Source organism: Carettochelys insculpta, chromosome 1 (assembly GCF_033958435.1).
Source record: "Carettochelys insculpta isolate YL-2023 chromosome 1, ASM3395843v1, whole genome shotgun sequence".
Classification (NCBI taxonomy): domain Eukaryota; kingdom Metazoa; phylum Chordata; order Testudines; family Carettochelyidae; genus Carettochelys; species Carettochelys insculpta.
The window spans coordinates 229417359-229432884 of NC_134137.1; the positions used below are offsets into that span (position 1 = coordinate 229417359).

General features: G+C 42.2%; 1 protein-coding gene across 2 annotated transcripts in view; it reads right to left on the reverse strand.

Annotated features, from left to right (window-relative positions):
* Positions 1 to 15526, reverse strand: part of TBX15 (T-box transcription factor 15) — a 173168-nt gene that overhangs the window by 92202 nt on the left and 65440 nt on the right. For both annotated transcript variants that reach the window (XM_075000977.1, XM_075000966.1), the window contains exon 2: positions 3689 to 3902. In XM_075000977.1, the coding sequence (XP_074857078.1) occupies positions 3689 to 3902 (214 nt within the window). The remainder of the gene's footprint in view (positions 1 to 3688; positions 3903 to 15526) is intronic.

Here is a 15526-nt window from a genome sequence, read left to right on the forward strand (position 1 = left end):
CAGGCTCTTGAAATCACTGCTGGCTCCATACAGCATTATGGGCTGGCAGGGGCAGCAGGCAGTGCTGAGGGCTGGCTGCCCCCGGTTCCACCCCTTCTGCTTGCGGCCTCACCTCTTTGGGGGGCACAGACCTGCCCCTGCTCTGCTGCCAGCCCCCCCGCACCTTCACATTGCTGATATTGTACAAACTCACTTATTTACCTTTGATAACAAAATTGCTGCCAAAATTCTCAACACCAGATGGAGCTCTTGAGTCCCCTCCCCTCCAAACTCATCTCCCCAGACCAGAGTGTGTTAATCAAGCATAGTGGCTAAGGAGGTAGGTGTGGTGCTTTGCTAAGAATGCCCAAATATGAATGCTGGTAGACAAGGAAGAGAGCCTATTTTGTGTAATTTTCTTCGCCTTTGGTCAGCCAGAGTATGCGCCTGTTGACCTTCAGTACAGGTGCAGTGCATGGTTTCTCTCGTCTTTCAATGCTGTTGCTGGAATGGACATGATTTGGGGACAGGAAGATGTCTATGGTTTTGCTCAATATGGAGGTGGGGTATATATTTTGTGCCATGCCCAGAGAGTTTCTACATTTGTTAGTAGAAAATAAATGTAATCATCAAGGCATGGGATTTTCAAGGGCACCTAAAGTAGCTATCGTTGGGTTTTCTCAAGGAGACCATGGTACACAACAGAGAAAGAAATATCCCCTTCCCTACTAGACCCTTAAAGATTTAATATTTCCCCAGTTTCATTCCCAAAAGCTACTTAAATGAGTGCCATCTCAGCCCACTTACAACTGAGATAGTCTAAGGCTCTGAACTATTTTAACATTTATGTCTAAATATCTCAGAAAAGGTATTTAAGCATTAGTGATTGTTGGAAAAATTGGAGGTGAAGAGTAGGCTCCAAGGAAAATACTGACAAAGAAAAAGATTTTCCATAGAACACTGACTTTTACTGGAAAACATGAAAACAGAAGCCTTTCAGAGAAAAATTGAAAGCTCCCTTTGAGAAAACTGAAAGAAGATATTTTATGGGTCAGGTTGACTCAAATCACAACGTTTTAGGCTGGAAAAATGTATTTCAGGACAGTTCAAAATTAAACTTGGTCTGCCTCAGCTGCCATGGAACTTCATGTTCAGGTGCCTCATGCCCCTATTCTCACCTCAGGGCCAGGTTATTTGGCTGGACTGTTCTCCCATGATAAACAACAGCCTCCCCTCTTGCTGACCCATCACAAAGCATCCAGGAAGTCACAATACTGTGGTGCATCATGGGAGATGTAGTCCACCTGGGGAGCCCAGACCACAGAGCAGAAGATATATATGAAACAGATGAACTATGACTTCCATGAGACCTCTGGTAGCTCCAGGGGATGTGGTTTAATGTCAAACCAAGTTGAGGTTAAATGTTTCAACCTTGAAATATTGAAAATTGAATTTCAATCAAATATCCCAAAATAAGATGTTTGACAGCTCCAATTCCAAGAATCTGTTTTCAGCCAAAAGATTTTTCATCCACAGTATCTTTCAATAGAAAATGCAGTTTCAACATGCCTGAATTTTTTCAAAATTTCCAGAGGAAACCAAAACTGAAATATTTTGTTTTGGATGTATTTGAGCCACATCAAAAAATGTCGGTTGGTTGAAGTGACCCAAAATACTTTGTTTCATTAAACTACCCTTCACTGCTCTCACATTGCTTTCTGGGAGTTTTTGGTCAGGTGCCTCATGCCCTCATAGTCTCCTGAAGGCCAGTCTTACTGACTGGACCAAATCTTCCAAGATTCAATACAGTATTCCTCTGACTGATCCAGTTGGTGCATCATGGAAAGCATATGACTGCAGATGCATCAAGGAAAGTATAGTCCAACCAGGCTGCTTGATCCATAGGACAGAAGGGAGGCATGAGGCAGTTTAATTGAGAGAAGATCTGTATTTTGTTTCACTCAAAAATGCCACAAACCATTCTGCCATTAAAATTCCACAGAATTTTTAGTCAATCTAAAATTTCAGTATTACAACTTTTCATTCACATTTGGGGGTAAAAATAAATATGATAGGTCAGAAATTCCCATATGGGAAAAGACAGTGGAGACATATGGAGCTGTCATCTCCTCATGTATTTCAAAGTATGGATCCCAGTATGCACCTGCCTGAGACATAAAGCAGGATGTTAACCTTTTGAAACCAATGCCATTACCCACTCTTGTTTCTCACACTCAGTGGGAATGGGTTTTAAGCTACTGGAGACCAAAAAACTGTATTTCATCTTACGATTTTTTTCAAGCTGGGAGCATCAGAACATTTGATGAATCCCCAAAAAGATTTCAGCTCACAGATACCTTTTTCTTCTACATGCTAGTTAGGTGCCTCCTGCAAACAACTGCAGAAAAAAATTGTGCCATGATCCCAGCCACCACAAGGTATTTTCAGATCTATAAATGAAAAATATTATGTAAGAGCAAACATTAAGTTATTCCTATTACCTGTCCTTTTCTATTTGTGATAGGAGGGCACAAAGAGTGTTTGTGATTCTCTAAAGATGAGTCAACCTCAAAAGATCCCAAGAGTCAGTTTAGTTCTGATAAGCTTTCAAATGAGTATATTTCTCAACTTTTCGCAAGCTATCTGATCCTCCTGGAAACACAAAACAAATGTGACCATGCCACAAGGACAGCCTAAAAGGACCAAACCGGCCAGACTCAGGAAACACAAAGCTGAAACAAAATTATAAACAATGAGAAACATTTTAATCGTTTTCCTCAAATCTTCAGAAAGGTTCTATAAGCATTTCCAGGAAAGTGGCAGAGTAGCACATAGTTTAGCTCACACGTCTTTTATCATTTCTCTGTCCATGGTGCTGATTTCTTTTTAGCACTCTTAATTGAAATTAAAACGCCAGTAGTTTGAAACAGACAGCATTAAATTAATTTGCATAGGGCTGGACTAACCCCTTCTCCCATTCAAATTTGAGGACTCTGAGAATGTTAAGGCTAATCTCAGCTCTCATTTTTGGCTCATCTCAACTTCCAGTTATGTCAGTAAGTGCAAATGCCTTCATTTATGGCTAATGGTATGACAGGAATAAATTTTTTCATCCCAAATTACTCCTGGTTCATCCACACTTCCAAGTTAAATGCAGCTACTTCAGGAGTGGAAGATGATAGTTGTGGGAAATCCTATGTATGTACCTGCTTGTGCAAGAAGTCAAGAACACTGTACCCATCTAGAAGAAGATGTTAAACTGGCACAAACCTCAAATAATTCCCCTTGGAACTGGGATTTACACAGCTAGCCTTCTGGAGTTAGATGGATCTTTACAGAACATAAATGGCCCAGGTTTCAATTGTATAACTCTCCTGAAATATAGCAGTAGGGCCATTTTCTTAGTATATTCTCAGAGAGAAGACCACCAGAAACCATATCTTGGTCTTAAATTTCCTATGCAGGTCTCCTTTCCCAAAAGCAACCTGGCTTCTCCCTGTTTAACTTGTAAGATCTGACAAGATCACAACACCATTAGGTACAACTGTATAACTTTGACAACTGTTTGCTTCTTCTAATTAATTCATTTATTCATTTTTCTTTAAAGGAAGAAAGCAAGTTTGAAGCCCAGCCATTAGCATACAAAAAGCAAACCCTCTTTCTCTTTGTGTCTCAGTTTTTACAGGCCAACAAGCCAGCAGTATCTTACCTGCCTGCTTTAGTGATGATCATCTCTGTTCCAATGTCATGGAACCTTTTCCAGAGGTCAGCACACTGCAGCTCTACCTGGATCTCCTCCATGGATGAGGGAGGAGGTGGCTGGGGACCTGAGCCACCAGATGTGAGGTCAGAGTGGGAGCCAAATGAACAGGAAGTTCTCTCAGCCAATACCTCTGTGTCTGACCCAGTACTCTGCTCTGAATCTGCAAAGTAAACAAGTCAGATACCATACTTTAGTCCTGCTGAACCAGTTGGGGAGAGGAAGGAAAAGAGTCAGCAGTGGGAACTTCGAAAAAGTGGTGCAGCAGCCTTTCATTATAAGTTCTTATAGTTGGTTCTGATTTATGAGCTGATCTCTGGCTTTGCATTTCCACTCTGACATCTAGCATTTTTGTAAAGTTTTTGCAACAGCTGAATAAACTTGTCCACAATATAAAATATAAAGCATCAGGCTGAGAATGAAGCACAAAGTATAGATTAAACATAGCAAGGAAAAAATAATTCATCCCACAGTTAGATGGGCTCACTGGAAAAATATTTCCATTTAATTGCACCTCATCCCATACTACAATTGCAAAGTTAGTATTTTTAAACGAAGTACTTTCTTCTTTTAATACCTTTGTCATCAAAAATAATGAAGGGTTTCTTCTGGTTTTTTGGCTGCACCACTTTGGAAATGTATTTTAATTATTCCTATAAGTTCTGGAACAATGACATTTCCTGTGAAAATAACCATGGAGGCTTTGGTGAGGAGAATGCTACAGGCTACCAAAGGACAAGGAGGAAAGATGGTGAACATATGGAATCAGTTACTGAGGAAAGCAGTTGAAGCAAATGGCATAAAGGATTTCAGTGAACCACTCCATCTCTTTGTGAAGAGGAAAGTAAAGGAGACTAGCTAAAAAAGAAGAGATCTGGGACTGAGATCAACCAAAAGAGAAGCTACTGTGTCAAGCCAGATGTTTATACTGAAAATATATTTGTACTAACAAGCAGAAGTACTATAATCAGTAAAGAACTAGACTGTGGATAAATTAAAGTTATGTTCGGTACTGGTGGTTCTTTGCACCAATATTCATATCATCTTTATACTGAAAGAAATTCATAACACATAGTAAAAACAGAGTTTAACTTACAAGCTAATTTTATGGCAAGTTACTTAGTAATATAAAATCAGTGCCTTTTTTGTAATAAATAAATAAATAAATAAATAAATGAAAGAGGAGCCAACACATAGCCTGTCTCCCTTTGACCCCCGCCAATACCACAGCTGGGGCTGCCAAGGTGCTGGTACTCAGTATCGGCAATATCGGCCCAAAAAGTACCATATAAAACAATCAAATGTAATTGATAGGCAACATTAATAAATGCATACAGGGACTTTCACAGCAAATGAGTCCAAGGAGCCTTGCACATTTAAAACATTGATATACAGACTATATACAGGGATGACCTCATCAACCACTCAAATGCAGCCGTGTCCATCGGGGAATAAGACAACCGGTTAACAGTGTGCAGGAATGTTACATACTGTTTAAGACAGGAAATGAAGAAGAATACTGCCCATAGGGGACATTTAGGGAGGGCTAGCACCATGGAATCTTTAACAATCACAAGTGACTAGAGTCTTGGACGTACAGTTTGTCTGAAAGATGCACCACAAGCAGATTACAGCTGAATGAAAAAAAGCACTGGTTCAGTAAAGACCAAGAGAGAAAAATACTGCCTACTGAATCACCAACACCACTCCCTGAAGCTTGTAAGTGTTCTTGAAAACCTCCTAACAGTAATGACATGGGCACAAACTGCTTAGCTTGTATGATCTGACAAATTTACACAGTTAGCTGTCTATCACAAACCTTTTGCTTCTGCAACAATCCTGAGTGTACTTGGCACTTAATATTTGTACTCACTCTAACAATTTTGTGACTAAGTCATCCCTGTGATTTCTCATGGGATAATCTCTGGCTTTAAGTAGATGCCTTAGCGTCAACAGCATTTCAATGAGTTGACTGGAATCGTGTGCTACCAAGATCTGCAGATCTTGGTCTAATCTGATTCTCTCCCATTTTATATTGATGTAACTCCAGAAGAATTACTCCAGTCTGACAATGATGTAAACGAAAAAAATATCAGATCCTTTCATTATACTAAACTGTCAATCATTGCAATTTCATTGTTAGCCTATTAGGCCTCCAGTTGTGGTCAATATCTGACCATATTTGCAACGCAACACATAGGAAAATCAAATCTCTCCTTGTCCCTGTAGCTAGCCCTTGTTTGTCTGATGGATGAGGTGGTCTTTGTTTTGCAAGCCCTGGGACTCACTTCACATTTTTCTCCATGTTTGCCAAGCCAAATCCTCCTATCTGGAGTCAGCCTTAAAAAGAAATGGGTTCTGTGATGTGCTGAGCACCTCCTCTGAGATCATTCCACTCCTACAGATTTCAAACTGCGCTGAAGGCATTCACCACCTCAGACCTCCCACTCTGTCCGCCTCAGTACTCCAAAATCAGAGAGCGCTGTCTTTGTCATGCTCTGGGGTACTGGGGAGCAGAAGCTTCGCTGTCCATAAGCAAGTCTGAAGATGCCACCATATGTAAAGGGGAATGGTCTACTTGTCTTACCCCTTTTACTGTTACATCCTACAGAAAGACCTCCAGCCCCAGTATAGGTTAATCATTGCAGACACCAGGTGCTGGCAGTCTCACAGATTAGTTTGGCCCATCTCCCTGTGTTGTAAGGGAACACAACAGCCTGGCTCACTTCTGACACTTTGATCTTCCGAGCTTGGTTTTCCTCTCTTTGAACTGAATAAATTTACTTCTGATTTACATGAGTACAACCGTGGGGAGGGTGAAGCTCTGAGTCTGGCTGTGGAAGAGTGATTCCTGGTGCTCTCTATCAGAGCAGGAAAGTTTTTGGCTATGTTCAATGACCAGCAATGGTAGATACCAGCTACTGATGATGATTGAGATACTAACAAAAGGACTTCCCAGTGAGAGGAGCTTCACATAGCTTTTTCTATCATCCATCCAGGAAAGACCACATCCGAGACCTCTGAAGGAATTGCTTCACATAGAGCACCAAGTACCTCATCTGAAATCCAGCTCTGGAGAGATTCAGGACACACCAGCAGTGACTCCATGTGAAAGACAGAACACCAGAGTGACTCGCACCATATGAAGGCCAGCTACTTGCTACCGTACACATCACTGGTGGGTTGAATGAGTGGAATTCATACCATTTTCTAAGTACACTTGGTTCTTAGTGCTTACAGATGTATTACATGGAGTGTATCCTCCTTTCAGGGCAGGAGATAGTCACTCAGAAAGGACACATCAAAACTGAACTCTTCCATTGATGACATCAGTGGAGTTGGAGATGGAGAGTGTCAGGGATTCTAATCCTTTCATGCCACATCCTCACTCCTTTCACCTGGGTGGAGCTCACTTCAGATCTGCCCTCCTTGTTTCTAACAACCTCCATGGACCTGCACCAACTGACTTTATGGACTTTTCTCTATCAACTCCCTCTCACTCCCTCTATGAGCACTGCCTCCAGGGTGTCCATTCTCAAAATCCCTGAGCTAAAAGAGACAAAGTTTCCTGCTGACTGGGACAACTTTCTTGCACCCCTGTGTCATTGACTCTCCACCACTTCTCCTGGCTCTTCCACAAACATCCCTTTTCTCTCCTGCCTGTACCTCATCTATTCTCTTTCCCTCTGCTGTTCTTTGTTGTTTACTTCAGTTGTGATATATGTAGGCATGTAACTGGAAGGAAATGTTGTCATTCTGGTTTCTTTGCAGAAAAGTCCCCACCTACCATTGGGGAACACTGTACTTTCAGCCAGCCCAGGTAATCTTCTCTCCCCTCAGAGGCCAGAGAAAGAAGAGAGAATAAAGAGTCCAGAGCCCGCTAGTCCTCATCACAAACAGCCCACAGAACCAGGGAGCTGACCCCATTTCAGATGATGGAGAGAATGTCTGACCTGCATTAAAAGAGTTACTGATAGACAGGTTCAGAGGGGTGCTGCACCCTTTCTGAGTATGCACAATAAACATCCTTAGCCCAGCAATGACTTTCTGTCTACTGAATTTGGTGTTTATAACAAGTTCTCCTCTTTCTATGACTCTATTGTATGGACTTTTTCTGTCATGTAAGCCCCGTCCTCGACCATCACATTGATCACATATCTAGGAGCCTGCTAGCACTGCGTCAGAATGAAAATGGAACTCCTGGGATGGCTAAACCATGGATTCACTTTTGTGGAGCTCTCAGGGATGTTGGTACTTAGAAAGTCAGGCTGGAACTGATGGACAACTTGAAATTGCTTTCGTTTGTTTGGCGTTATGAGTGATGCTTTGTTAGCTTTACCGATTATTCCCTTTTAGCTCTTCTTTTCCAGTTTCCTCCAAACAAACTGAACCTCCTCGTGGCTTGCATTAAGTGCGCTCGCCATGTATGCTAGTTTTGCCAGTGGGCCCCACAGAGCTTTGTGTGCACTCCTGTGAACTGAAAATGTTCTCAGAGGCAGCACGACACTTGATGTGCACACTTCCCAAAAAATGCTACTATGAGCCATCAGAACCTGTTGTCAATAAACTGACAATACAACGCAGAAAAGGTTCCTACCATTGGTAGATCTCTGTCTTTCACCACACAGAGCCTCTACAAAGCCAGTCACATGGAACACGCATTCATAAATGGCACCATGTTATAGGGGCCATACATCCAAAATGTCACACACCTAGGAAGTATAAATACATGCAGACTATAGCAAGTGTCTCCAGCAGTAACTTAACCACACCGACCTCTTCCTTAAGTATCCTTCACAATAGCCAAATGCCATATGCTAAACATCAAATGCGAAGGAAAGCTTCTGCTAAAGCAGTCTGTCACGGGGTACCAGTCTGTCAAGAGTGTCTCACCAGAAAAACTATCTTTCATTCCTTCATTCTAATGTATTAACTGTGTTGTCTCATGCTTTAGGCACATTATAAAAAGAGCATAGTCACAGTTGTAATACATTTGTTACTATCAATAGGCGTTCTATGTACTACATTAGCACCTAGAGGCCCTAGATGCTTTTGGGCCACTGCACAGACACACAGGGTCTGATTACTATTTACAAATGCCCCTTTACACACTCTGGCAGCAGAAACGGGACTTGAAATAATTTGCATCCCTTTTAAGACCTTTACACAGCCAGAGCAGAGCAAAGGGGCCCCAACGTACAAAAGGATCAGGTCCATAGTAACAACCAGCCCCTAGCATTACAAGCTAAATATAGCAGAGACAAAAAGTAGAGGAAAGGATTATATCCCATTTTATAGACAGGGATTGAAGCAAAGTCAGATTAAGTGTCTTGTCCAAAATCACCCATCAAATCTGTAAGAAAATCAGTTTTTCAATCCAGAGCCCATGAGCCTTGGTCCAACACTTTAACCACAAGAATATCCTTCACCTCCTTCACTAAGTTTAGAAGTGTGCTCAAATAAGGGTTATACCTATCATAAGGATGGTTAATGCTCTAAAGCTCATAGCTACATTAATCAATGACACAAAGGCTACGTCTGCACGTGAAGCCTACATCGAAGTAGCTTATTTCAATGTAGCGACATCGAAATAGGCTATTTTGATGAATAACGTCTACACGTCCTCCAGGGCTGGCAACGTCGATGTTCAACATCGACGTTGCGCAGCACCACATCGAAATAGGCGCTGCAAGGGAACGTCTACATGCCAAAGTAGCACACATCGAAATAAGGGTGCCAGGCACAGCTGCAGACAGGGTCACAGGGTGGACTCAACAGCCAGCCGCTCCCTTAAAGGGCCCTTCCCAGACACAGTTGCACTAAACAACACAAGGTCCACAGAGCCAACAACTGGTTGCAGACCCTGTGCATGCAGCATGGATCCTCAGCTGCAGCAGCAGCAGCCAGAAGCCCTGGGCTAAGGGCTGCTGCACACGGTGACCATAGAGCCCCGCAGGGGCTGGAGAGAGAGCGTCTCTCAACCCCTCAGCTGATGGCCGCCATGGCGGACTCCGCTATTTCGATGTTGCGGGACGCAGATCGGCTACACGTGCCCTACTTCCACGTTCAACTTCGAAGTAGGGCGCTATTCCCATCCCCTCATGGGGTTAGCGGCTTCGACGTCTCGACACCTAACGTCGATGTTAACATCGAAATAGCGCCCAACACGCGTAGCCGTAACGGGCGCTATTTTGAAGTTAGTGCCACTACTTCGAAGTAGCGTGCACGTGTAGACACGGCTAAAGAGACAACCACAAATATGCCCTAAAACACTTGACAAATGGAGTGGTTATATTTTGCCATAACAGACGTATAAGAGAATCTAAAAGTGAAAACACAAAAAGGAAACAACAGCGACTCTCATTCAAAATGTGGGTCTCCCATCCACTGCACTGCATATTATCAGGCTCCATAAATTTCTCCTTGGTTTACTCCACACAAGATTCAATAAAGGAACAGGGGTCCAATAGAGGTAAGAATATGGACCTGATTCACTGGTATATTCCATCTGCTTGTCACAGCTCCAGCAATGTAAAGTTGTTGTAAACTTATCTTAGCCTGCCAGTAGAACTGGATTTATGGCTCCTCTGAATTGGTAGAGCAGCACAAAACAGATGGAGTTTATCCATGTATCTAGCCCTATCTGTTTGTCTCAGAAAGCTGACTCTTGCTTCATCCAGGAATACGAGTGTGTATCCATAGCCTAAAACTTAAAAGTGGTTCTTTATCTCACAGTATGGCCTCTTCTTCAATAATGTTGAGGTCCTAGCAGTGTGGAGGTAAAGGAAGCTTTTACATTTTGAAGGTTGCAGTTGGGGGGCAGATTTCGGAAAGAGCTCAGCTGGTTCCCATATATATAGCTTCTCCGTGTGAGAATGGGAGTTGCTGGGTGCTGAACTCTTTTGAAAAACAAGCCATGGGACTCCTCCTTCATCATCATCATCATCAATAACCAGGGGCTCAGTGCCCGTTGGTGTCTGATGCCTCTCTCACTTCCTTCCAACTCCTCTTTGCAAACCACATTATACACATTATACAAGTGCAAAACAGGGGACCAGGATTTATTTTCAGGGCTTAGTCCCATAAACCAGTCAGTTTGGATTTTACCTAAGATTATCTCATGGCCTGTTCCATCAATATGATATCAATCAAGGTCTTAGTGCTCCACAACTGCTTCTAGTATTAGACTGCCGGGCAATGAATCCTGGTGAAACAAAATTCTGTCCTTCTAGCAGCTTAGCACCCTCAACTGCCCATGAAGAAAATGGAGCTGAGGATATTCAATACCTCAATGGACTGGACCACTGGTGAACTAAGTGCAACTACATCTCCAGAATGTAAGAAACTAGGAGGATCCTGAAAACTGTCAAGACAGATTCTCTTCTAGTATAAACTGTCATTTACTCTTCAGGGCAAGGGACAATCAAAGTGGCTTCGAAAGAAAGCGCTCAAATATTTGAGGTTAAAAAAGTTGTACCTGAATTGGAAAAGGAGGAGGGAACCAGACAAGAAGAGAGCAAACCAATGTAAGCTGCGTCTACACATGCACGCTACTTCGAAGTAGCGGCACCAACTTCGAAATAGTGCCCGTCGCGTCTACACGCGTCGGGCGCTATTTTGAAGTTAACTTCGACATTAGGCGGCGAGACGTCGAAGTCGCTAACCTCATGAGGAGATAGGAATAGCACCCTACTTCGACGTTCAACGTCGAAGTAGGGACCGTGTAGACGATCCGCATCCCGCAACGTCGAAATCACTGGGTCCTCCATGGCGGCCATCAGCTGGGGGGTTGAGAGATGCTCTCTCTCCAGCCCCTGCGGGGCTCTATGGTCACTGTGGGCAGCAGCCCTTAGCCCAGGGCTTCTGGCTGCTTCTGCCGCAGCTGGGGATCTATGCTGCAGGCACAGGGTCTGCAACCAGTTGTCAGCTCTGTGTATCTTGTGTTGTTTAGTGCAACTGTGTCTGGGAGGGGCCCTTTAAGCGAGCGGCTGGCTGTTCAGTCCGCCCTGTGACCCTGTCTGCAGCTGTGCCTGGCATCCCTATTTCGATGTGTGCTACTTTGACGTGTAGACGTTCCCTCGCTGCGCCTATTTCGATGTTGGGCTGAGCAACGTCGAAGTTGAACATCGACGTTGCCGGCCCTGGAGGACGTGTAGACGTTCGCAACATCGAAATAAGCTATTTCGATGTTGGCTGCACGTGTAGACGTAGCCGTAATGTTGCAGACAATAGAAAAGAACAACAACTGCCATCAAATGCAGAACAAGAGAGAGGATGTGGGCTTTTACAAATATCTAAAGAAGTCCTAGGGAGAACGTGGCCTATAAGTAAAAGAGGAGGAGTATATGAGAATAGTTATATGGTTATACTGTAGCTTATATATAGCATGATTGTTATTATAGATAAAATTACACAATAAGTGAATTCCACAATATAATTGCACAAAAGAGGAAGGGTATATCCTTTTTTCACTTCTAAATGTGTTTAAATGCATGTTTTAGTTCAATTGAATGCCCTCGGGTTCTTGTATTACGAGAATAGATTAATATAAGCATATAGTCCCTTTATTATTTTAGATATCTCTACGATATCTTCTTTTATGTCTTCTTTCCAAACTAACCTGTCCCAATAAAACATGGCTGGAAATTTTTCACTGGAAAGATTTTTGAGGGGAAGGGTGGGTAGAAATTAAGTTTATGCAAATTTTCAGGAAGGAGGAAATTAAACATTTTGTTTTGGATCATCCTGGATTACAATGTTTTGTCTGATCCAAAACTTTTAGTTTCCTGTAAATTCAGCAAAATATTAAATTGCATTTCCCAAACAGCCCTTTGTCTTATGGGAGTTCTGATGGGGGCTCCCTTTTGTCATGATGCAGGCAGATGCCATAACGCAATGTTCCCCTCTGACTAAGCAGCATGGTGCCTCATGAGAGGTGAAGTCTGGCTAAGAGAGCCTGGTCCAAAGAGGAAAAGGGGGCTTCAGGTCCTTGAAGTACAACTCCTATGAGGCAATATGCCACAACAGGAAAATGCAGTTTAATGACTCATCAAAAATTAAAATTGCAATTTTTTTATTTGGGTATTTATGAACTATTTTTCTTTTTAATTTCCATTCTGTGCACGTTTTCAAAATTTCAACTCTTCATCCTGATGAAGGATGCAAACATGTTGAAACGTCAGAATTTCCCAGGGGAAATCTTCCATCCCATGGGAAATTCTGAATTTCATTCAGCTCTAGTTCTGGTCCTTTTAGTGTTCCTTCAAATGGAAGCTCTTCTGTCCCTCTAATCATTTGTGTAATCTGTCTCTGAACCCCCTTCATTTAGAAATGGGTTCCTGCAGCACTACTGTATCAACATTCAAGATGACATATATTACGGAATGTCATTTTCAGCAGTATTTTTTATTCAATGTAACTTTGTTTGCTTTATCACTTTTCTGTGTACTTCACTGCTTCCCACAGCTCCCACTGGCTGGCAACAGCAATCCACAGCCAATACCGGTGGAGCTACAATCGCCTATACTTGCAGAGGCACAGGTAAATACGGTGGTGGAGGCCTGCCAGGGGCTAACACTGGTGAACTGATGTAATTTAATTGCACACCCCTGTTGTATACAAACTGCATCATTTCCACTCTAGCTATATAATACGGTATCTCTGGTTGGATGAGACTGTTCACCAGAAAAATATGCATGAAATAGAGATTTTCAAGTATCACTCAAACCTTTTTTACAACAAAGCCTGCATCACTGAGTGAAGCAGAACAGTGTCACTCCCTAAAGTGGATATTAATATAAATCAGAAGATAGGCATTTGTGAAAAACATAATAAATGAAGCAAGCAGAGAAAAGGAAAAACATAGGTCCAATACATTAAGAAACAAAGAAGCTTTACCATGGTATTGGTCCACTGCTAGATGGAAATGGTAGAATTAAAATAATAGTGTAGAAAAGTCAGAAGTGTTTAATAATTATTTCTGTTCTATACCTGTGAAAAAAACAATGATCTCATATGGCAATAACAATACTCTTTGCATTCAAATAGTAACTCATAAGGCTGTGAAACAGCAGCTAATAAAATCAGAAAGTTTTGTATCAATCACTAGGTCTGAGTAACTTAACATCCAAGAGTTTTAAAAGAGCTGATTGAGGAGTTTGCTGTCCCATTAATGTTGATTTTTCAGCTTGTTTTGGAACACTGGAGTAGTTCCAGAAGGAGTTCAGACTAGAGGAAAAAACACTTAAAAAGGCTAGACAGATTGAGTTACAGGAAAGGGTTTTAAAAGAACTATATGTCTATAGAAATATACAGGGGCACAAGATTCCTATGTTAGCTACTGAAAGAGTGTAAGTGCTAAGTGTGTGCATACAGATAGGCTTCTAAATGCCTACTTAAACAAATTAGCTATATGGTTTTCTAAAGTTCTAAGTACCCAGCATCCCCTATAAATTTCAGTGGAGTAACACTATCGTAAAATTGATGTAACAGACTGGTGAACCAGTTGTAGAGAGTGTTTTCTTTTTCCTTAACAGAGAACCTCATTGCTGCAGGAATGGTTATTTGTGGCTTGGCTTTCTCTCTCTTGCATTACAAGTTATTTTCGGTTCAAGTTTCCAAAGTCGCATCCTTACACAGTGTGCCAGTCACGAGCCCAGACAGCAGTGTACCCACAGGCAATCATGTGTAGATTCCATCAGTCAGATCCTCAGCTGTGTAATTCTGTTGACTTTGACGGGGCTGCCCTGATTCACACCAGCTGAAGATGTGACCCATATATAAACACACAGACAGTTGTCTGGACACACTATGAGTCAAACAGGAGGAGCGCCCACATTTGTGCGCATGTTTTCAAAAACCCTGGCAATCACAAGCTGCACCAACCAAACCTACAAGTTCCATTCATGTTTATAAACTCTCCCAGGAACTGAAGAGATCTATAAACACTTTCCTGTCATCAAAAGAAATCTTTGCTCCTGTCCTGATGTTCACTAGTCTGTCACACAAGAAATGCATTCAAACAAGTATCAAGAGCCTGCCTTCTGTCCTGCACTCACACGATGCTACTGTATCTAGTCAGAAGTGTCCACACATGATCAAACTTAGCCTGTGCCTCTTTAGTCCTACCTGACGTCACAAGCACAAGCATATACCCCCTCTGCCTGCTATCTGGTCTGATCTCTCCACTCTTTTACACCAGCAACCAGCCAGCAATGTGATGCTGTCATAAAATTGGTGCATCTGAGTGAAGAATGAGGCTTACATGTCCCTGGCTTGTAGCATTAGAGATGGATTCAGAAAGCTTGTGTTTGCAGAGCTCCACATCTGTGGATGTTAGAAACTTCAAACACCAACTTTTTTATTTTATGGCTGTACTACATCTCTAAACTTCTTGGCGTGTGTTAAGACACAAAGTGTCCCAACTTTCAAAGTTATGGATGTTTAAATCTGGCATATTCTTAAAGGTGCTTAATTCAAAAAGTTCACATTCACATATGTCCCAAATGACTGACTCTAGAAACATCAAACTATCTCATAGCTCTTAGCAAGCCTTAAATTACAACAAGGCATAGCTGAAAATCGTGGGTCTGACTACACTACAGAGCTTACAGTGGCACCGGTGCTGCTGCACTGTTTTATTGCTGCTAGTGCAGACACTCTAAGAAGGGAAAGAGCTTTCTTGTTGACTTAATTACTTAGACCTGGTCTACACTAGGAGGTAAAGAGGAATTTAAAGTTCTATGGATTATTTTGAAGCATCTCTGTTACAGCCCAGTGCTCAATAAG